Source organism: Durotheca rogersii (assembly GCF_024521655.1).
Source record: "Durotheca rogersii strain YMJ 92031201 chromosome Unknown GGS23scaffold_23, whole genome shotgun sequence".
Classification (NCBI taxonomy): Eukaryota; Fungi; Ascomycota; class Sordariomycetes; order Xylariales; family Xylariaceae; genus Durotheca; species Durotheca rogersii.
This window is the reverse complement of record NW_026251254.1, coordinates 527,132-549,554: the sequence shown is the minus strand read 5'-3', so window position 1 is coordinate 549,554 and position 22,423 is coordinate 527,132. Positions and strand designations below refer to the sequence as shown.

Sequence of the window (22,423 nt, the reverse complement as noted above, 5' to 3'; positions counted from 1 at the left end):
CTAACACGGCGCGAAGTCGTTTGCAAGAGCCGGAAAAGGGGGGGATTCGTAGAAGGGACAGCTATATATATAGCGGCGAGCCTACGATCCTCTCCACCGCCCCCCCCCAAAAAAAATCATCCCTCACAACATTGTATCGTGGGACATGCCATGGAGGCAAAGAACCAAACCAAGAATGCGGAGAGTCTATCGACCAGACTCTTGGCTCTTTCGAGTAATTAAAGGACGATATTCTGAGGACGTCGTCCAAGGGGGGAACTAACGGTTGATTGGATAGGAGCCCCTTACGGCTGGTCTCTTTTAGGCAATGGTGACGAGGGTTTCCTTATATAGAAGCCGTAGTAACGGGTCTACCCAGGCTATAGGATGGCAAGGTAATAAACGTGACGAAACAAGGTGCCGTTGTTTTCGGTCTGCGGAGGAAGATAGTTTATTGATGTAATTAGGCGAGAAGACAGAATGCGACTCCAAGGATAGAGTCTATCTAGCCTGGGGGCGCCCCTCCGCAGGCGCTCGCGTGTCGCCGGCAGATGTAGATAACGGCGTCTGAGCAGAGTCGATGATCATCCGGAAGCAGGGGGAAAAAAAGGCATGGAGCTTTAAAGCTCCATGTCGAAATAGGCAGTGTATTGTGGAGGCGCAATGCAAGCAGCAGGCACCAAGACGATGCCGTGAAATCCGATGGCGGCTATCGGAAGGGAAGGGGTAGCATTGGATGAGTACGGCTTCACCACGCGGCGCAAAGCATGCTCGGTTAGATAGACATATATACTCGACGCGGTAAGAGACGGAAAGGCGTGCGTTGTTTAATTAATACGGGAAGCGCTTTGTAGATGTTCCACCAGATCTCAGGATATCACGCATACAATCACACTTACACATCTAGACTCATCCCGCCCGTGTCTTTAAAAACCGGCACAAGAAGCGTGGGCGCTGCCCCCAAAGAGTCAGCCACCGGGGACTAGTCCGGTCCCCTAAACCCATCAGGCCACGGAATCGTGCAGGCAAGACTGCGTTGGAACTGGGCTGATGACATTCTAGAAGCGCGTCTGACAAGACAGATGGCATAGTTGGAGGATGCGTGTTCTGGTAGAGTCCGCGTGAACGAGAATAGTCGTCTATAGCACAGCCGGTCAGACTCAGTTCTGCTCTGGGCCGTACTAGAAATAGGTACCTAGGCATATCAGCAGGATGTATAGTCGAATAGAATTTGGGCGAATTTCGAGGGAAAAGTACTGAATCTCCCGACCGTCGTGACTCCCGATGACGGGAGCGCGGCCGGACTATAAACCCGCGGCACATCTTCGACGTATATGGGTCCTTCTCTGCCACCCTTTTCTCCTTCTCTCTCTCGATGTCACGCAGAATCTGAATCTAGAATCTGGCGAGCCGGGTAGAGAGTAACGAAACCCGCTCAAACGAAAGATACGGCACTTCACCAAGGGCCAAGAGCGGAGGGATCCAGCGAAGCGTCGTGGGCTGGGAATACCTACCTATATAGTATTATGTGCCTCGAGGCGGGCGCGATAGCGAGACCAACCGGAGCGGCAGCCTAGTGAGAGGCCGAGAGCAGGTAGTGGTCGCTTGTCACATAGTTGAAGGAAAGAAGAAAACGAAAAGGAGGGAGGGGATAGGGGGAAAGGGGGGGGCGGCCCACCAGAATATCGACAAGTTCAGGGTGGACTCTGGACAAGGTTGAAAGTGTCGTGCAGCCCAGATCGGATCCGTAGATACATAGACATATAGTAGGTAGATCGACAACTAGAGGCAAGATAGGGGTGGATAAGGAGTGGATGGTGGTGGTGGTGGTGGTGACAGCGGCTCTAAAGGGTGGTGTGTGCGTGCGTGCCCAGGCGGTGGTGCGGGATGCGGAGCGGATGTTGGGCGGCGACGGGGCGAACGAAGTCAATACATTATAGTATACCCCCAACCTCGTACGCATTCCCTACCATAGGCAGAGGCCACGCGGTCTCGGGTGCGTTTGGCGAGGACGGGGCTCGCGGGGCGGTTCCTCTTCTCTTTACCTAGGTGTACGGAGACGGAGGAGACAGAGAGACACACAGAGAGAGAGAGAGAGAGATTTACTTGGTACAGGGACGGAGGGGACAAGAGAGAGGGAGACCGGTCGCCGTGGATGCATGTATGATGGTAATGCCGCACATAACGGACGGGCGCGCACAAGGCCAAGTTGTGCATACATGCATCCGTGTGTAGGAGGTATGCATGGGAGTAATGTTAGGTACCTCAGGTATTAGGACGTACCTCTGTTGAGGCGTAATTTCGCCATCGGCCAGATATGCTCGAAAGGGCGAGGAGCTGAAAGTGTTGGCGTGACGTGGTTCTAGATTCCGGCGCCCCGTATTAGAGGTACCTAGATGTACCTAAGGTAGAGGCACCTGCCTCCCAGCCTAGCCCACCTCGGTACTTTGGGATGTGTACATACATGCGCTAAGCCTAGGACGAGATGGGCCAGGCGGTGAGATGCCGACCTTTGAAGTATCGCTCGCATATGCTGCTATATGCGAAGATACATGCGCGTGGCAATATAGTACAGTACGCAGTTCTACCTACCTCACTACGGGGAAGGTTCTGTATCGACAGTGCGTGTGTTATATGTCGGTAGGTAGTCAAAGGTACCATTACTGCGTGCGCACCGTACACATGTACAGCGCAGATACGCAAGACCACTTAGAAGTCGGGGCAGGTTCAGACTGACGGGTGCACGTCCCACCGCGCACGAAGCCCTCGCTGCAGAAATATAGGTACATGGTCATATACGCGCGTCCACGCAGCACAGCGCACACGTAGCCATGTACCTGCCGCACTGAGGTCCATGTACCCTACCTGCCCGTTGGCCTTGCCAGGTGCCTTGTCGGCAGTCTTAGGTACCTCGGAGGTAGAGGAGGTAGGTAGGCGCTACCTGTCTTGCCTGACTAAACCCCTTCGTCCAGGTTTCCAATTTTCAATTTCCAGGTTTCCAATCTCGTTATCTTATTTTTTTTCCTCGACACAAAAGCCCAATTCCGTTCCCGGTCGACCCCTTTTACTTCTCCTCCACCGCTACGGCAAGCCTCTGTCACGCACTTCGCCCGTGCAAATCGTCCCTGCTGACCATCGATTCCGGCTCCGATGAGGTCGCTGTTCCGCTCTCTGGTTTGAGCACGCCCAAGCCCTTCTACCCGCTGACCGGCTGAGCGCCGCCAAGAGTGCGTGTCCGACGCGTGTCCTTCGGTGCTCGCTGTCCACACTGTCGTCGCCGTCACTTGTTGCCATCACCAGCTCTTCCCTCCCCTTCCTTCTCCTTACCCCCCATCGGCGACCCCCTCTTGTCGCCGTCATTCCAAGGGAACAGAGTCCCCTTGCGTCACTCGCTACTCCATTCGCAGGCCTTACTGACCCTGGAGGCGGAATTCGTGGCTGGGCAAACGACCGCGCCGGCTCGTTTCTGTCTCGTGTCGACCCGGATAGAATACCGAATGGGATGAAAGAGGAGGGCCTCGTCTTAATCAGCAGCCACATGTAATTAACCCCGACACTCGGGATATTTTTCGATTCCGTCCCCGTTCGCACGTCGGCCACGCCCTACACCACAGACCGTCCACTAATCGCGTGCCGTCCCAACGCCTCGCTGGCTTCCCCATCCCCGACCGTCGTCCCCAAGACCGGCGCCGCCGCGAGGTCCCGTTATGGATCTGCTTCGGCGCGCCTACCGGCGCATACCGGCCACCATGGGCACTCCCCATCTGCCCACCACGGGCGAAAAGCGGCCCCAGCTCAATAGGCTGACCTCGCGACTGGCCTTTTTCCGACGGCCCCTCAGATTAAAAGGCAACTCTAGCATATCCGTCCCGCTGGGCGTGGTGGTCATGTTCCCATGCATTGTCGTCGTCCTCATTCTAGTCTTGTTTGTTCGGCACCCCCGTTCTCCCGGACGGATATTAATGCCCGCCGGCGCACCCCCGGCTATTCGGTATTGCTCCTCTCTCTCTCTCTCTCTCTCTAACCCCGTGCCTTGCGAGTCTCGCATCTGGAATTACTAACCGTTGCGTGTCCTGAAACAGAAAAATCAGCGAAGAACATGACAAGGTCTTCGTCACGGGATGTCTCGAGCCTGACACCTCGACGGAGCGCGTTAACGGTGCATTCGTCGTCCTCGCTCGGAACAAGGAGTTGGAGGGTGTCATTCAGTCTGTCAAGTCCATTGAGCGACACTTCAACCGATGGTACCACTACCCCTACGTCTTCTTAAACGATGGGGACTTCAATCAGACCTTCAAGGATACTGTCCGCAACTACACGTCTGCCCCGGTCGAGTTTGGCAAGGTCGGCCCCGATATGTGGGGTTACCCTGACTGGATCGATCCCAAGGTCGCGAAGGAGGGTATTGCCAAGCAGGGAGATGCTGCTGTCATGTACGGCGGTTTGGAGAGCTACCACGCCATGTGCAGATTCTACTCCGGGTAAGTCCATGTCACGCATGCTGCCGGCTCGTTCTTGGACATGTGCTAACAGGTCGCGATACAGCTTCTTCTACGAGCACCCCCTCCTAGCCAAGTACGAGTGGTACTGGCGCCTGGAGCCCGAGATCAAGTACTTCTGCGACATCACTTAGTATGTTGAACCTACCTCGCCGCCTCCTTGTCTAGACTGCTAACGCTGGCCCGTAGCGACCCCTTCCGGAGAATGATCGAGAACAATAAGACTTACGGCTTCACAATTGCGGTCAAAGAACTGCGTGAAACGGTCCCCAACATCTTCCGCTACGCTTCGGCTTACAAGCGGATAAACAATATTACGTCCCAGGGTCTCTGGGAGATGTTCGTCGAGCCTAAGCCCGAGAAGCCGGCGCCTCCGGAGAACGATCCGGACTACAAGCCGCCGTTGCCGGAAGAGATCCTGCGTACCGACCCTGGACGCATGAATCTGCCCGAGATCGACCCCGAGGCCATGGCGGGCGAAAGTTATAACATGTGCCACTTCTGGTCCAATTTCGAGATCGCAAAACTCAGCTGGTTCCGCAGCAAGGAGTACAAGGCATTTTTCGAGATGATGGACCGCAGTGGGGGCTTCTGGATGGAACGGGTAAGTATCGCGACTGGTTTATTGCCCTCGACTGTTGCGCTCGCTAACTGGCGATTAATCAGTGGGGTGATGCTCCTATTCATTCCCTCGCCGCCGGCATTCTCTTGGCCCCCCGCGATATCCACTACTTCCGTGACTTTGGATATCGGCATACTACTATCCAGCACTGCCCGGCGAATGCTCCGGCCCGCCAGCTGCCGCGCGAACCTTTCCTCGAGAAGACGACGCTCGACGAGAGGAAGCGAATCGAGGAAGACGAGTACTGGGACCAATGGGACCCCGAAAAGGAGAACGGCGTCGGCTGCCGTTGCCGCTGCGACACCGACATTGTGGACGTCGAAGGCAAGGAAGGTTCGTGCCTGGCCGAATGGGTGGACGTGGCCGGCGGCTGGGCTAGCCCGTAATTATTGGCGAGGAGGACGAGGGGGCCCCTTAGCAACGTCAGCAGCAGAACTCATGGTTAGGATACTACCTTTGTGTCCTCTACGGCGCCTCTTTTTTTTCTTTCTTGCTGAGGCGCCGCTTAGGATACACTAGGTACGGAAATGATGGGACGAAATTTTTGTACATGGATTGGATCTGCTACTCTTCCTCGCTTTACTCCGACTAGCCGGCGTTCATAAATGATGCAGTCAAATTAATTGTTTCGGGGTAAGGGGCGAAGGGGGTAGATTCGGCTTGTATGTGCGCGTGTGTGTATATGTGTGTGGAGTATTGCATGCTCTGACGAGACGAGAACAGACGGTGCATCCCCCCAATAAACCGATATTTTTTTCTCTCTACCACGGGACACTGAACGTATGTGCTAGGATTGGCCGCGACGGTGACTGCTACGACGGCTAGGAGGAGACTTACTGGGACGAGAGAATTCGTGAAAGGGGGGGGTAGGTAGGTAGGTAGGCAGGATGTGTTGAGGACATCTATACATTGCTGTTGTTACTATCATATACCGTATACGTACACGCCATGCGGGAGTCGAGGTCGTAGCATCTACGGATTTATTTACTGATTTATTTTCTGTTCACGACGGTTGTCAAGAGCGGGGGAAGGGAGCGGAAGAAGGGATATACCTCCTTTTTCTATGCCCAAAAAACAATAGGTGATATATATCTACCTGCCATCTCTGCGTACGTTGCCCCCAGGTGCTCTCGCGTACCGAGGTGGTGTGGCGAGGAGGCGAGGAGGCCCAGGAAAGGGAGCTGGTCTGGTCACTGGAAGCGCCCGCGGTGTATGCTCGTGCGTCGATAACCACATCTGCCTGCATATACTCGCGTAGATATACCTACACCTATACATCTTGTTGTCTCTAGCTCCCCATCCATACATACACCGATGCTCCCCCCGCGGACACGCCGCCTCAGATCGAGGCCTTGAGTCGCCCGATGGCCTCCAGCGCCCCCTCTCGCACCTGCCGCGTGATCTCCGCCGCCGGGAGCGCCTCTCGGACTAGGCCGACGCCGGTTCCGCTTTTTAAGGGGGGGCGGCGGTCGCTGGTTAGCTGCGGGATGCTTGGGGGGTGTGTTTTTCTCTTCTGTGGGGGTTTGGGTGAGGGGGGAGGTTACTAGAATAAAGACGCGAGACTGGGGTGAAGGAGGGAAGGGCAGAGAGAGAGAGAAAGCGAAATATAAGACACGGGGCCAGAGACTTACGACCAGGTGATCATGCGGGAGAAGTCGCCGGTCTCCTTGGCGGCCTCGAACCGCGCCACGTTCTCTTCTACCGGCAGGCCGGCGAGGTGGTCGCGCCACGACGCCGAGACGATGGCGCGCCCGTCGTACGCGTCCGGCCAGCTCTTGTTGCCGAGGATGTGGTCGTGGAGCGGCGACCTAGCGAGAGACCGGGTAAGTACGCAGGCTTGCCGGCTGTGTCGCCCCCCTCCCCTTTCCGCGTGTGTGCAGCAGGGAGCAGCAGCGGTTCCGGGCTGGGCATCGGCAGGGTGATAGACTCACTTCACCGTGTTGACGCCGCCGTCCGACGTGGCTAGCACGGCCTCCTTCTTGTAGTCCTGCGCGTCGGACTCGGTCGCCACCATGTACTAGCGAGACGTGCCCGAGCGCACAGCATGCGTCAGCAGCAGCCTCCGCTGGGTAGAAAATAAACGGCAAAGTGACACCCTCTTATTTATTTTTTATTTTTTTTAAAAAAAGAGAAAGGAACACCCACCCTCGTCCCGAGCACCGCGCCCTCGGCGCCCAGCGTCAGCGCGGCCGCGACGCCGCGCCCGTCGACGATGCCACCGGCGGCCCAGACGGCGACGCCGGCGAAGCCCGAGCGCGCGAGCGCGTCCGCGACCTCGGGCACGAGGCTGACGAGGCCGGCGCCGCCGACGAACTGGTGGCCGCCGGCGTCGGCGGCCTGGGCGACGACGACGTCGGCACCGTGGCGGGCGGCTGCGAGCGCGGCCGCGACGGAGCCGACCTGGACGGCGACCCTGGGGCGCCAGGCGGCGGCGGCACCCTCGCCGCCCTTGCCCTTGAGGGCCCGGATAGCGCCGGGGACCGTGCCGGGCGCGTCCGGCGCCGGCGCGAAGAGCCACACGGCGGCAGGCCGGTGCCGCCGCAGGATCGGCGCCGCCGTCGCGCCGAAGTGCCGCGCCGACGCAGCGTACAGCACGAAGCCGACGCCGACGGGCAGGTCGCCGTCGTTGGCGGGCAGGCCGAGCAGCGACCGCGCCTGCGCTAGCTGCGCCTCCAGCCTGCCGAGGACCGGCGACTCCGACGCGAAGTCGCGGCCGCCCTGGAGGAAGCCTGTTGCGCGGGTTAGCACGTGGAGGAGGAGTGGAGGGGAGGGTTTCATTGGCAGCCCGAAGGCGGAGAGAGAGAGGGAGAGAGGGAGGGAGAGGAAAAAGGGGTGACAGACCCAAGCCTCCGGCCTTGGTAACCTCGGTGGCGAGCTTGGGGTTAGTGACGAAGTCCATCGGCGCGCTGATCACGAGCGGGTGGGCGGTGTGCGGGAACCACGACTGCATGCGCGAGCTGGCCATGGTTGCTAGTCTTCTTGTTTCGTTGCTGTGGGTGGCGTGCGTCGACGAGTGCTGCTGGTCTCGGGTGCAAGCAAGCGGGCCGGCGCGCCAGAAGTAGTCGACCGTCTGGCCGAGGCGAGCGGCGAGCGGTCGCAGTAGTAATAGTCGTCGCGGGTTGGCCATGGCGCGTTGGATGGAGGAGCCTTCAGGGTCCCCCCCCCTCCGACCGGGCCCGGACGAGAGCAGAGGCCGAATTGCCGAGGTCTACCAAGAAGCCGACACAGCCAGACGGGATCGCACGGGAGCGACCAAAAAGGTCCCGGGGTAGCTGATGTCTGCCTAGGACAAGCACCGTACTACCGAGTCGATATTCGCGCGCCTCCTCTCCACCTTTGATTCGGGTATAAGGGGGCGGGCGGATGTTACAGACTGGTGACCAAGGGTGATATAGGCATATACTTATTCTATTCTATTCTATTCCTCTATCAGCCTCTTTCTCTTTATTGCTGCTCTTATTTCTAGTTTCCCTCGGTAGCCTGGCCGATCCCGACTGCATCCCGATTTCGTACCGATCTCCTAGCACGTAAACAGAATACCGCAGAAGCGGGGTGAAGACTCCTCGAACAAGTGCTCAGGCGAGAGGTAGATAGGTATGCAATGTCAACTGTTCGCGTATGTGCATGTACACCCATGCTATGCAACTAGACAACGCACCAGATGCACCCTCCGACGCAAATCTGCAGGTACTTACTTACTTCGCATCGAATATCTGTGTAGCGAAGGCTCCGACCTATGCGAGCGGTGCGTACATCCTCGCACTAGGCACCCCCTCTCATTGGCCAGCCGCTGCTGGCTGCACGCCCATAGATAAATTTTCTATCACATGTGATGCCTTGAATTGACCATCTCCGGGGAGCTCGAGGGGATCTTAGCAGTGCCTGGGAGCTCTCCGCGGGTTTTCATTGCACGATTATTACGTAAGGCTAGCGAGGGGAAATCTATTTTCCTACGAACCCGTCATAGGCCAATCATAGCCGGGCCATTCCCCAAATAGGAAAATCCTAGCCCCGCCATTCCCCGCAGTCGGAATTCAGGGTCCAGAGTGACATCATTTCCTTCACCACTTAACGCCATTTTCCTCATTTGCATTCTCTACCCAGGCCGGAATCACGCCCGTGAGAGCAGAGTGCTTAAGTCTACTCGGTCGAGCCTGTCTTGTCTACCAAAAACATTACTTCTGCGCGTATTTGCTTCTCTACCATTGCTGGCAATCCCTCTATCTACGCAATACAGCACATGCCGGCAAGGCACTCGTGAACAGATTCTAGTCTTTCGGCCTGGCATTTGGCCATGCAGCTCAATCGTACAAATGGCGCTCCTTCGAACCCCGAGAGGGGCCCTTAATTCTCGCCTGCACCGCCTTTCGTCGGGCCTTCTCCCCAGTCGTATCGAATCTCCGCCTTCCACGCAAGTGCGTCGGGTATGCCCTCTACCTCCGAACCCAAAACCTCATGCTCAAGTATCGGGACATGCCTTCTCCTCAAATTACCGAACGCCTTGTCTTATGCTAGTTGCCCCGTCAAACAGGAAATCAAATGGTGACCTTATCCGTGAGGTGTCGAGGCCATCTCGACTGTACGCCACCTTAAAAAAAAAGCCCATGGTCATGCAGGTGACACGTCGAAAAAGAAAAAAAAAAACGAAACGGGACCGCGGGGGGGAGAGAGTTGATGAATCCGCCGACTCATGTCGAGACCGGGAGCTGTGAGATGGGGAGATGGCCAGGGGGGATTTCGATTAGTAAAGATGATTCTGAGAGCGCGGGTTCGCGTATTCCGTCATGAATTCCGGGACGATGCCAGATCGAAGGTCGTGCCTCCGACCGATAGGCTGGTAATGCATTTGGTTTGAGCCGAGGTGGTACTCCGAGAGCGGAATCGACGGGGGCGGGTTCAGGAGGGTGTTTACCCGACGCACGGGTTTGTAGGGACTGGCTCGTTGTTGAAGATACACTGATGGGGAATTCGAGATGGGAGTGTGGATGCCGTACGCTTCCGCTAGCGGCGAGGACCCGAACGGCGCCAGGCTCGTCGGGCTGTGTCTCTTCGTCGGCGTGCCGTAACTACCCGCCATGACATAGGATGGTGGCGGCGGCCCGCAGGTGGCTAGCATCGCGCCTTGCGGCATCCGACTCGTCGCGGTGGTCGAGTATACAGTTGACATCGCTCTGGTTCCGTGTCCCAGGGGGGGCAACGATACCGCCGGTTGCGTAGCGTATGTCGTCGGTGGATAGGCCGGAGCAGCAACAGTCTGGCTGGTGTCGAGTGTCAGATGGGGCGCCGGCAGACGAACCGGCTCGGGACCTGAGGGTGCTGGTCGTGACGACACCCGCGCAATCAAGGGCTGCCGGGGAAGCCTCTTCGCTTCTGGCTCGGCTAACTCCCGATCTTCTAGGCTCCGCTTTCGCACCAAAGGATGGCCGAGGCTAGGTTTGGTCGCCAGGGGCGAAACCGACGGGGCTAGATGGTAAGTGCTCCAGTTTTGAGCATGGATTGCCGAGTTGGGAGAATAGGCAGCGGCGAGGGATGAGGGTGGGCCCTGGTAAGCAGAGGGTAGCATGCTGGTGGGCGATGGTAGCGGCGAGGTATATCTCCCGTGCGTCGGCGATGGCACGCGCATTGGCATAGACGGGGCGGCGTGGCGACGTCTCTCCTCCAACTTGGCCCTCTCGCAATACTCGTAGAAGCAGGACAGCTTCGTGAGCCAGTCCCCCCACTCCTCCTTGGACGTTAGCAGCCCGTATCTCATGTTGCTCAAGAATTCCACCTCCATGACGTGGATCTCCTTGACCGAGATGTACGAAACCTCGGCCCACGTCTTGTTCGTGTAAGTATTATCGTCGAGGACTGCGATGGGCGTTAGCGGGCTGCAACCCCTGCCAATATTTAACGCGGACGCGAGGTGCTACTCACACTTATTCCCCAGCATTAGGGCCACCGTCAAGAGCCGATACTCGCTGCCTGGGTTGCCGTGGACCTTAGGGTTCGCTTTCTTCAGTCGGTAGACGAATAGCAAAGCCAAGAGGACTACGTTCTGTGTCACCTGAGTAGTTGACAGGACCTTGTTAACCCATTGCTTGTACGCGGGGCAGGGATCGGTATATTTAGACAGAGGTGGAATTGGGTCGGAAATCGGTCGCTCCCTGACGTGCTCGGCATTCTGTATCGTGTCCATGGTCTCGAACCAGAAGAAGCATGTCATCTCCAGATCTGTCAGCCGCGGGACACTAATCGGGGGCACCAGAGGGAGTCGGTACTTACCAGAGCGGCAAAATCGTCCAAGCTGCCACCGTTAAGATTGATACACGCAGGCAACTGTAGACTGTGTGTCACCATCATCGAATCCTTTCTCGATATGGTACCCTCCGAGTGTACGCTGAGGGTGCCCGTAGACGCGGGGGTTGTGGGTCTCGTGGAGGGTCTGGACGACGAAGAATTCGGTTGCGAGTGCGGTTGCGGTTGCGGTAGGGAGGCGAGCGTTTGCGTGGAATGTGCGTGCTGGTACTGCGGATGAAGCTGCGGTTGCTGGGCCCTCGAAAACGCCGGGTTCGCGACGGCCTCGCAGAGCATGCCTCCCGCGCGGCCGGCTTGAGCCAATGTAGTCGGTTGTCTCGCCAGGGCAACATGGCTCTCGTACGTGCTCGACAAGACTGGGTTGTGGTACGTGGCGCTCATCATGTTCTCGGCAGGCGGCGTTCGAAGGCCACCCGTGTAGAGGCCAGTTTCGCGGACGACTAAACCACGGGGAAATTTGGGGGCATCCACGCGCTGCTGAGTATGGCTGCGAGAATACGGATAGGCGGCAGGGTCTGTTGGGGATGGAAGAAACGGGCGTGAGCTCGAGGGCACGGCGACGGAAGACATGTGGGACCGATTCTGGCTGGCGTCGTCAAGAAAGGCGAGGAGGGGAGAGGCAGAGGCAGGAAAGGTTGAGGAAACAAAGGATATATGATGGGCCGGGCGTTGTTTAGAGGTTGCGGTGAAGTGACGGGTTCCTGACTGCCGTGTTCCATTCACTGTGGCATTCGCTTTCCTCCACCAGGATGGGAAGACAGGCGTGAATTCGATCGATGTGGTGGGATGTCGGTACGAGGCGGGATATATGATCAGTAGCAGAGGGGGGTCATCTCCGATGAGCCACGCGTGGGTGGATATGTTGGTCGAACAGGAAAGAGATGGGTCCAGGAAGCAAAAAGGACCAAAGATGGGAAAGGAGGTCAAGTGTAAGTGAATAAGTAGGTAGGCAAGGAAGGAAGTTTGTATCGTATCGTTCCTGAGTCCAGAAGTCCAGCCAGTGGGTATTGGCTGCTGCCGAGTGAGGCGGAGGAGGGAAAAGACTCGATATATCCAGACCAGGTACAGCTCTCTTGTTCCTGGTGTTGTGGCACCGCCGTTGTACAAGGAGGCCTGGTATGGGAGAAGTAACTTAGGGAACTGAGGTTGCGGTCCTTCTACCTGTAAGAGGTATGTGTGGATGGCTTGGACGTATGGATGTTATGAATGCCTCCTTTCCTACCTGGGACTGGTCTGTCTTGTCTTGCCTAGTTGGCCCGGCTCTCTGTTATTGCGATTTTTTTTTTCCTGAACCCTGCAAAGCAACACATTCTCTTCTCTGCTGCTGCTGCTGCTGCTGCATTCACTGCATTCGGCAGGGTTCTCCTAGCGCGGCGGGACCCATGACAGGGCAGGACCTCAATTGAAACTCGGGTGCGGTTAGGACAGTAATATGTGTCAATATGTGTACAGACAATGGAAAAACCATGAAAAATGTCCCAGGTGGGGAAGGGTATGTAAGAGGCACTCTTTTCTTCTCCTCTCTTCTCTATTAGGAATAACCAAATAAATGAAGAGACGGAGACGGAGACCTAGGCAGAGAACGGAGGAGAGAGAAGCTTTGCTTGTTTGCGGACCATCCACATCTACACACACACACACACACATACAAGCACCCGCACACATACACGCACTTACGCACACTTACACACGCGTACAAGACCTCAGAACCTTCTCCATGACAAAGCCAGAAGGACGAGAACAAGTTAGGATGGAGAGAGATTACTTACCGTTGCCCGAGGTCGTAGTCTAGTTAGCCGGATTGGGGCTGGGCTGGATGGGGATGGGACGGGGACGGGTCTGTGGTAGTCCGCCAACGCTGATTGGCGCATCCCATCCACCAGAGAATCCCAGAGGGTCCGTACAGCTCGAATGGTAGCCTCCAATGACCCCTCGAGAGGCCGTCCTGGAGTCCTCGAGCGTCAGCCGTGAGCCGTGAAGGGCGTCAGTGGCCGGGCTGACGGTGGGGATGGTTCAGAGCTCAAAGGCCAAGACCTATTTTAGCTGGGTAGGCTTGGTAGGGTAGGGTAAGAAGGGAGGCTTGTAACATAGGTGCGTGCGTGGAAAAGGAGCTCCAATGGGGTTTCTTGAGGGGAGAGGGGAGGGGGGGGGAGAGACGGGGGGGTGTAGTATGCGATAGCACGGAGAGAGAGAGGAGTTGAGGAATGTGTGGCTAGAGGTTCTTGAACAAGGCTGTGGAGCGGAGAAGGGGGGAATGCAGGATGCAGCAGGTCTAGGGACCTAAGCTACCTACCTGTTACCTACCTCGGTACGTAGGTACACCCGTATAGCCGTGGCGGGTCCGAGCAGGTACATCCTGACCCAAGGGGCGACAGCAACCGGCGCGGCAAGCAGTTGCGCAGGCCTACGTACCTACCTAGATACCTATGTACCTACTTATGTATGTACTTATCCCGGACACACACGTACAGAAGGCACCTGCTGCGTATCGAATGTACCTAATGCAGTAAAGGGAGGTAGGTAGGTAGGTCCGTATAGGCGGGCAGGGAAAGGTAGGTACAGTGGATAACATTCGTGCCAGCTACATGCATCGAGCTGTTTGCCCAGGTACGTGTCGGGTGTATCTACCCATGTACCTAGGTAGGTACCTACAGGCAATGGAAGTTCCGTTTTGTATCGGCGCTATATCCAGGCGCGGACGCACGCAAAGGTGTTTCGCACATACCTCACCTCGTGAAGGCAGGTCCATTAAGGTATCTATGTAGGTACCCAATATCCCTAGGACGCTGATACCACCTAAATTAGTGCTGAAGCCTACCTGTATACCGCCAGCCTCCTTATACGTATCGTATCCTACATACCCACCCACAGGGACCTGCCTCCCAGGTAGGTGTTGCGTATATGTACATGCCTACCTAGCACAGTGTGTCCTCGTGCTGTCCCCACCCGCTCCCCCACGGCAAGGGGGGAAGAGAGGCCGACTATCAATTCTATCGAATGCGGATACATCGCGGTGGAGATCCTGCGGCAAGAGGGCGAACGTGCTCCGTAGGCATTTGGGTAATTGCACTTGTCATCCGCGGATATCCAGTGACGCTCTTACAGGTACGTGGCCGTAGAATCTACGTGTACGTACCTATCTATCTCTTCCGTCCCAGTTCACAGTGTTCGCCAGCCATCCCTCGTGCACGGTACATCAATGCATCGTCATCGCACGCAGCCGCGGACTGGACTGGACGGGTGCAGGTACTGATGCATATACGTCCGTCCGTACCTACCTACCTACCTACCTACCTAAGGTACCCGGAAGGCATGTAAGCGGATGGGAGATTGCACACCTATAGTGTCCCTAGGCAGGTAGGCACAGTAAGTGAGTGGTCTATACGCCCACTACGTATGCCTCTAGAGGCACAGAGGTGTGTGTGAACAGCAACACAACACGGTATATGTGTACTGGGGCAAATTACTATAGTACTACACACATGCCTGTCCGAAGCCTGGATGGACTCGACTGCTGGCAACATGCCGAAGAAATCCGACGGGACTAGCTAATACCTGTGTTGCGCATGGGAATTAGCACCGGCGGCTTTGAAGACCAAGACCGATGCATAGCAACCCGCTGGAGGCCCGGCCGCGGTGATACTAGCGCTGATACGGCAACGCATCACGCCAATATACATCCGCACGTATGTGCGGCAGGTACCTCTCTCCAGCAGCGTGCCATGCGGCAAAACTGTCTAGGCGAAGCCAGCCGGGCTTCATCTCAGGCTCGTTTCCGCGCCCCCCCTTCTGGGTCCTGTTTCCTGTTTCCGCTAATATTGCCGTTGGGCTCCTAATTCCTTCCACCTTTAAATTGGCTCGGGTTTGCTTGGATTGGCGACGAGGCGGAGGACGCGAGACGCAGGGTGGAAAACGGAAGGACGGCCGAGACGGAACTTGTTAGTTAGGTAGTTTACGACGCCTGAACCTAGGAGGTCGGGGGGCGGAGGAGGGGGAAGGATTCGGAAACGAGTCATGGAATCGCCAAAGGGGGCTGGAAGAGGAATACGCAGATTGAGGAGTGGAGAGAGCGAGCAAGCAGGCGTGTGGAGAGAGAGAGAGAGAGAGGGAGGGAGAGGGAGAGGGGGGGCGTGGACGGAGAGAGAGAGATGAAGATGGGCGTAGGCGGTGGTGGCGGTGGCACACCACGCCCACGCCAGCGTCCGCCCAGGTGCATTGGTACCTACCTACTTACCTACCTATATGGGCTACCACTGCACAGCACACCCACCATTTGCGGGCGCTGGAGCAGGCACAGGAGCCGGCACAAATACTGGAGCCAACAGTGACACCGAGGCAATCGGAGAGAAGCAGAAGAGCCAGAGCCAGGGGGGGTGGCAGGGGGGTGTGTCTAGAGGCACCTCAGAGAAGATGTGCATTGATATACGACACCAGCTATCCTCCACCGAATCCTATTCCAAATTTGCCAAACGAAGTAGCTCTCGGCTCGCCATCGTGTAGGTATAATGGACGTGATGTACGTAGCGTAGATATGTATGCGCACATTAGCAGACGGACACCTTGCATACTATAGTACGGAGTACTGAGCAGACATCTGTGCATATACGTACGTACCTAGGTATGCAACCATACCTTAGGGGGGGCCCTCCTCTTACGACAATATCCGCGCCCCCCCCTCTCTAATAAAACCCCCCTCCCTCCCTTGTCGTCCCATTCCCTTTCGTCTACGTGCGCCGCCGCCCAATCAACGTTACCGCTTACACTTATTCAGCGGGATCTGCTAGTCAATCAAGAACCCAGCACGGCTGGACGATACATCATTTGTCGGAAAGCCAGATTCCACCGGAGGCCTAAGAACTCCATAGCCGACCACACCTACGGATTGCGACGGGTTTCGCGTGTGCGCGCGCATATGTGTGATGCGCAGGCTGACAAGTTGCTGGCGCAGTTGACTGGGCACCTTGTTTGCGTATGTGCGTTCTATATCTAGGTGGGTAGGTGGGTAAGAGGTAGGTAGGTATCGATATGTTTACATACCTATTGCAGGCAGGCAGGCAGGCAGGCGAACAGGCAGATAATGTAGGTACGTGTGGATGTATGTACGTATAGGCGCATCAGACACCGCAGCCGTATACGACCTAACCCAACCTACTACAGCAGCGGCTTGCCAGGGTAAGACACTTCCAGACATGATAAATACCATCTCCCGTCATCCGCACCCCTCCCTGTCGTCTCCTGGACGATCCATAACGAATAGCGTAGGTGCTAGGTGCTCGTCTATCCCATACGGCATTTACCACACGCGTGCTACGTAGCAGCCTGTGTATATGTGTATATATACGTGAGTGTGTGTGAGTGTTGGGCGAGTGCGAGTGTGTGCTCTGTAGGTATATTATATACACCTACGTGCGTGCATACATACATGCAGACATGGGCGGAGATCCGCCCAGAAGAGAGGGGCCTCGGGGGACGAGAGAAATGCCTACCCACCTCTCCATACGTGCATACGACGCCGAAGTAGACGGACCACATCGCCTCCACAGCCCTGCCTGTGATCAGTAACAGCCAACTACACCTTGCCTATACCATACTACCGTACATAGATGGAGAATACCCATGTCATGGAACTTGGTAGCAAATTCGTCCTACGTACTCATAGGGGGAGTATTGCGAAGAGGCATACACATACGTTACAGGTATTTGCTAGACACCGGGCGCTGATTGGACCGCAGTAACAGGGCTCGTTGTCATGCTTACTTATCTTACGAAACCATCGCTCTGTCCGGGCCTGTACGGCGCGCACAGGGCCGAGCTTCGATGTGGTCCCCTCCCAACACGAACCAGGCTTACGTCTTCAAGATCGATCGTCAATCAAGATTCGAAAGAGACAACACGAAAAACAACTGCCATGCGTGGGTCACAGCGACCCCGTCCAGTCGCCCTACATACACGGCATACTCATATATTTCATCCGTGGGTCCCGAGCTAGGGGTGTACGGTATGTACGCACGTAATACCTAGTATGTGTGTGCTGGAACGGACATTGACGGCGCCACTCGATCCGTCTCGACACGGAGAGCCTAAGTCCATACGTACCATACCCGGGGTCCCTAGTGTGTCATCAACCCTCTCCTACCGCCCCGGGCAGAGTCATGTGTATGCGCAAATGATAAAGCGTCGCCATCGCCAGTCGTCCTGCCTCTGTGCCGGTGTTCCCCCTTTCCCATCCCCCAACATGAGACCCGTCGGTGGGTATCGCCCTGTGGGAAATGCCAACAGGTTTTTGTCACCCTTGTGACCGTGAGGGGGTGGTAGGCCAGAGCCCACCAAACCTGGCCCGATGGCAGGGATACGCTCGTCGTCGTCATCGTAATCATCAACATCATCCATCAAACAGGTTCATACATGGCTATGCAAGACCCGATACGAAATCTCCTGTCCGAGGCAATCTAGATTGCATGCCATGGCAGCCGCGCCTCTCTTTTTTAGCTGTAGGCACCACCATCATTAGAGTCTCCACCCGAAACGAAACATTTCACCAGTCTCTCTCTCTCTCTCTCTCTCTCTCTCTCTCCGGCCGGATCCGGCACAAGGCGAGCGTTAGCGAGGACGAAGCTCGCTGCTGTTGCCGTCGTTGTTGAGACAATTTGGCACGGACCCGAAGCTGTTGCTGCAGTTCTCGACACGGTCTCTTTCTCAGCGATCCCGACATGCCACAGGATAGGGAGAAGGAGGAAGCAGAGAAAAGAGAAACACGCCTCAGTTGGATGTGCACATTCATACTTCCCGCGTAGGTACATGTTACCATACGTTAATGTGCATCAGGATGTGTAGCGGCATGGCGGGCCAAGCCCGCAAACATGAAGGAGGCCCATGGCCCTGAGATACCGACGATGAATGAGTCTTGTCTGGCAGCTCATAGGTCGCCTGATGCAGGTGTGTATGTGCACATGGCTCCCCTTGCCTGCCATCGACCTAACATAGCAGCCCCCCCTTTTAAGATTAAGAAAAATTTGGCCCGATAACTAAAGCAGCGTTCCCGATGTAACTTGTTTGAGTGCGATATGCAACCTCTTTCAAACGGATCCTGCTAGGTTAGAAACGAGATCTCGCTCGCTCGCTCTCTCTCACGGCGTCCGGGGGAAGGGGGGTGTGGGCGGAGGGAAACAGGGGATAAGGAAGAAGAAGAGAGAGAGATTGAGAAAAAAAGAAAAAAGAGGCATTTTACGTGGTACCGACATCTTGGGAATGCCAAGCGAAAAGGAACTCTACTTGTAATGGAAGCACGTATACGCTTGCATACACGGCCTAGACAACCCCATGATAGATTGGTTTTGATTCGGTGGGAAGGCTGTTCTGCTATTAGGACGCACGCACACACACACGACGCACACGCCCCCCTCGGGGGTTGCCTCTTCGCGAAACAAATGCAACTCCAGTATCCCTTGAGCTTCATCTAGCTGCGTATGAGTAGAGGGAGCAAAAGGAGGGGACATGGGCAGGGCGCGGGGGGGCGCGTGCGCGCAACACGCGTTGGCGATCTCTTTACAACAATGCACTCGCACACACGTCTCCGATCAATGTTGGATGCCGAGTCGTCCAGAAACCGCTGGCGAATTCCCAGGAGAGAATGCCGGCGGCGAGGGGCATCCAAAGGGACCGCCTAGGCAACAACACATCCAGCGGCTACGACGACGACGACAGTTGGCGGAGGGAGAGTGCACACACGCATATACTGACCGAGCTACCCACGCTAGGCTGGCTCGGGTTCGGCTAGACATCCTCTCTGCTGTCGCCATAGCGGGAAGCTGGATTACATACATAGCTGCGCTTAGCCGCAGACGGAGGCCCATCCGCTCAATCCAACTTCAGCTAGGGACATTCATGGCGTGCCAACCTCGACAAAGAAACGGGGCCATGGCAAATGGGAGAGAGCAGAGAGAGCGAGAGAGGCCGACAGAGGGATGGGAATGAGTACTACATGACGCTGACGGATTCGCCCTAGCTGCCAGCGTCGTTCGTCGACCGGGTCGGGGCTTGAGACTGTCCTGGCCTGAATCTTCCCGAAGCCGATATAGTAACGAGCCATTCCCAGCGCTGATACTACCCAACGAACGTACTACGTAGGTATGGAGTAGTGTGTGGATGTATGTAGGTACACATAGTTACGTGTAGACGACAGCTACATCTACATACCTACCTACCTATACCGACTCCTACACTGCATGCGTAGTACTCTACCTACATACAGCAGTTGAGGTAGCCATCCAGCCAGCCCGTCCGTCTCTTTCTTCTTCTGCGTCTCCGAAGAGAGACAAGGCGGAGATGTCGGCCGGTTTTTTTTTCCTTCTAGATTCGTTTACAACTTGACCAAGCCTTGTTCGTTATAGCCTGCATACTTACCCACGACCGACCGAGAGAGGCTATACCTAACCTGACTGGCTCAGTGGTCTTACGAGCACCGAAACCGCGACATAGCATCCGTAACCTGGCTAACCCTGCCCGTGTTCCGAAATGCGCAGTTTGCACAGTTGGTATTGAGAGCGACATCCAACGCCACCGCTAAGAAGGGCAAATAGCAGGATCACGGGTGTCTGAAACCACCTCCCCTTGGATGGTGCCTACATGTGCACATACTCACATGCAACATTCAGACCCGGGAGAAACCTGCCCCCCTACGTGCATACCGTACATGGCTAGGCAGATTTTGCTTTACCACGGTGCTATGAAGATACTACCTGCGTGTGGGACGTATAGTACGAAGTATTCCCGCTGACGAGTAGCAACAAGTCGTACCGTATGCCATATTGGCACCTTGTATGCCGGTGCATTGGGATCGATGGGAATTGCAAGACCGTGTATCATCAAGGTCATGTCGCGGACCCGTCTCACGCAATGCATATATATACATACACATAAACGTACACGATCATCCAACAGGGTCTCAAGTTCAGTTCATCGGCAAGACTACTCTACTCCAGGCACATGAACCCGGAGAGAGGGCGAGAACGGAGCCAGCCCGGTGGGCGGCAACGCAAATATAGCACACCATGCGTCTCGCTCGCTCGCACGTACGTGCGTAAAAGTACACGACCGCGTTTGATTAGGGATACGGGAAATACTTGGTCTGGCAGATATTTCTTTCCTCTTACCCGCTCGACAATGTGCCACTATATTACCCGATAGCACCTCTGCGGTTGCCTGTGGGAGAATACGTGTACTCAGTAAACATTCCGTCCATGCATTGCATGCGGTGGAAATTGAAGCTACCTAAGGTATATACTACTACTATAGGTACCGAACCTAGGTAAGGTAGCGCCTATCGTGTTATGCATGGACAACATCGTGTGGTATGTTGGGTACCTACATAACCTCTGGTACGCGCATGCGCTACCCAGGGTATGCATGTACGAGGAATGTAATATTATATTATGTATGGACGTGTACATCCTTGACGGTCTATGATGGACCGGTTAATAGGTGCATTAGGCGCCTAACAATAGGTGTCTTAGGTGTCCGCCTACCCCGGTACCTAAACCTAATAGAGTGCGTCCCGTATGTACTTACCTGTAGTAGTAGTAGTAATAGTAATAGTAGTAGCAGTAGGGCCTACTCATACGCTTTAGGCACTTGAAAGTAGGCATCAAATAGCGGTAATAAATAGACCCGGACCAGTCATGCCGCCTCGGCTGGGGTCCATCTATCACAACAACGGTGGACATTAGGACAACCCTCCTCCGTCCAGGATTTCCCGCCAATTTTACCAGACTCGCTTCCCGCTTCCATGCCTGTCTGCCTGCCTACCTGCCTGCCTACCTACCTACCTGACCTACCAACCATACGATACCATGTAATGCCATACCATGTAGAACCCCAAATTCCGCCAACAGCAATTCCTGCCGCTGGACAAAACGAAACTCCATCGGCTGCGACGCTATTGGATTAGCGGCCAGCGAATCCCGCACCCCACAACGCCGCGGCGACGGCGACAGTCAAGCGGCTACTCGGCTCGCCCGCCCATCACGAGCAAAACCCGTCCACGCAGCACTTGTGGTTAGTGTGAGGGCGCGAAAGTGGCCGACTCTGCCTGACTGACTCGGCACGCACGCGTAGAGTAGGGGGGGGGGGGGGGGGGGGGGACCCGCATGAGGATGTCTCGGTGTTAGGATTTCACCAGGGGGAGGAACATTGCCGTCTACGAGCCAGGAAGAGACCTACATGACAGCCGTGACTTTTGTCTTCCTCCGCCCCGGCAAGGGAAACCAAAACTGGCCAGATCCACCACCGCCCATCCATCACCGCCCATCATCATCATCGCCCTCGCCCTTCATCATCACCCGACGGGGCGCGGTTGGCTCTTATCTCGCAGGCGCAGTCCCGTGGCAAGATGCGCCGGCGCATTGCCCCCTATCACGGATGATCGGGGAAGGATCCTTATCCTTCACAGGTAGCCCCAGCCGACCAGGCCGTCTGTTAGTCAATCCCGTCAGTCAGTCAGTCAGTCAGTCAGCCAGCCAGCCTGCTTGGTGGCCGATGTTGGCAACCACGGCATACACCCAAATGTACGTACGCACTCACGCACACATTAGAGACGCAGACATACGAGTGGTGAAGCTATGCGTGCGTGCGTGCGTGCGTGCGTGCGTGTGTGTATGTATGTGCGTGTGTGTGGACGCAGTCGAGCAATTCATGATTATAGTATCCCCAACCGCCAATCGCTCGGGGTTGCGTGCGTGCTGCGACATGATGACCCAGTCTGCTGCCTCAATAGCCCCGGGCAACAGTCCAGCCATAGACCGTTGTGGGGATGACCCGAGTTATACACACACGCGAACACGCGCACCACGAACACTTGCACAGGTAGAGAGATGCATATCCATACTCATACATACCTGCATATATATGTACGGGCGCCTGTGTGCTTGTGAATACATGCATAACACTGCGTAGGCCAATAACCACGCCAGGGTGGAGAAAGGGATAGGACACACACACACACAGAGAGAGACCGACCTGACGCCGGCCG

At 56.0% G+C, this 22,423-nt stretch overlaps 4 protein-coding genes across 4 annotated transcripts; 2 read left to right on the top strand and 2 right to left on the bottom strand.

Annotated features, from left to right (window-relative positions):
- The first annotated feature begins 3,410 nt into the window (after positions 1–3,410).
- On the top strand, positions 3,411–5,801 carry GGS23DRAFT_230865 (glycosyltransferase family 15 protein). Its single transcript, XM_051512054.1, has 5 exons — positions 3,411–3,970; positions 4,062–4,460; positions 4,525–4,611; positions 4,668–5,082; positions 5,145–5,801. Exons 1-5 carry the CDS (start codon positions 3,687–3,689, stop codon positions 5,484–5,486), a joined length of 1,527 nt encoding a protein of 508 aa, XP_051369307.1. The 5' UTR covers positions 3,411–3,686; the 3' UTR covers positions 5,487–5,801.
- Positions 5,802–8,524, bottom strand: GGS23DRAFT_613865 (FMN-dependent 2-nitropropane dioxygenase). The gene is made up of 5 exons (XM_051520599.1): positions 7,942–8,524; positions 7,246–7,829; positions 7,032–7,117; positions 6,732–6,908; positions 5,802–6,590 (listed from the first exon to the last, which is right to left on the bottom strand). Exons 1-5 carry the CDS (start codon positions 8,225–8,227, stop codon positions 6,440–6,442), a joined length of 1,284 nt encoding a protein of 427 aa, XP_051369306.1. The 5' UTR covers positions 8,228–8,524; the 3' UTR covers positions 5,802–6,439.
- Positions 8,525–9,826: 1,302 nt separating this feature from the next.
- Positions 9,827–12,456, bottom strand: GGS23DRAFT_230805 (uncharacterized protein). The gene is made up of 3 exons (XM_051512053.1): positions 11,365–12,456; positions 11,017–11,305; positions 9,827–10,950 (listed from the first exon to the last, which is right to left on the bottom strand). The coding sequence occupies exons 1-3, from the start codon at positions 11,965–11,967 to the stop codon at positions 9,842–9,844; spliced, it is 2,001 nt and encodes a 666-aa protein (XP_051369305.1). The 5' UTR covers positions 11,968–12,456; the 3' UTR covers positions 9,827–9,841.
- A 9,071-nt stretch (positions 12,457–21,527) lies between these two features.
- On the top strand, positions 21,528–22,423 carry GGS23DRAFT_230294 (uncharacterized protein). Its single transcript, XM_051512051.1, has one exon. The coding sequence runs from the start codon at positions 21,616–21,618 to the stop codon at positions 22,345–22,347; it is 732 nt and encodes a 243-aa protein (XP_051369304.1). The 5' UTR covers positions 21,528–21,615; the 3' UTR covers positions 22,348–22,423.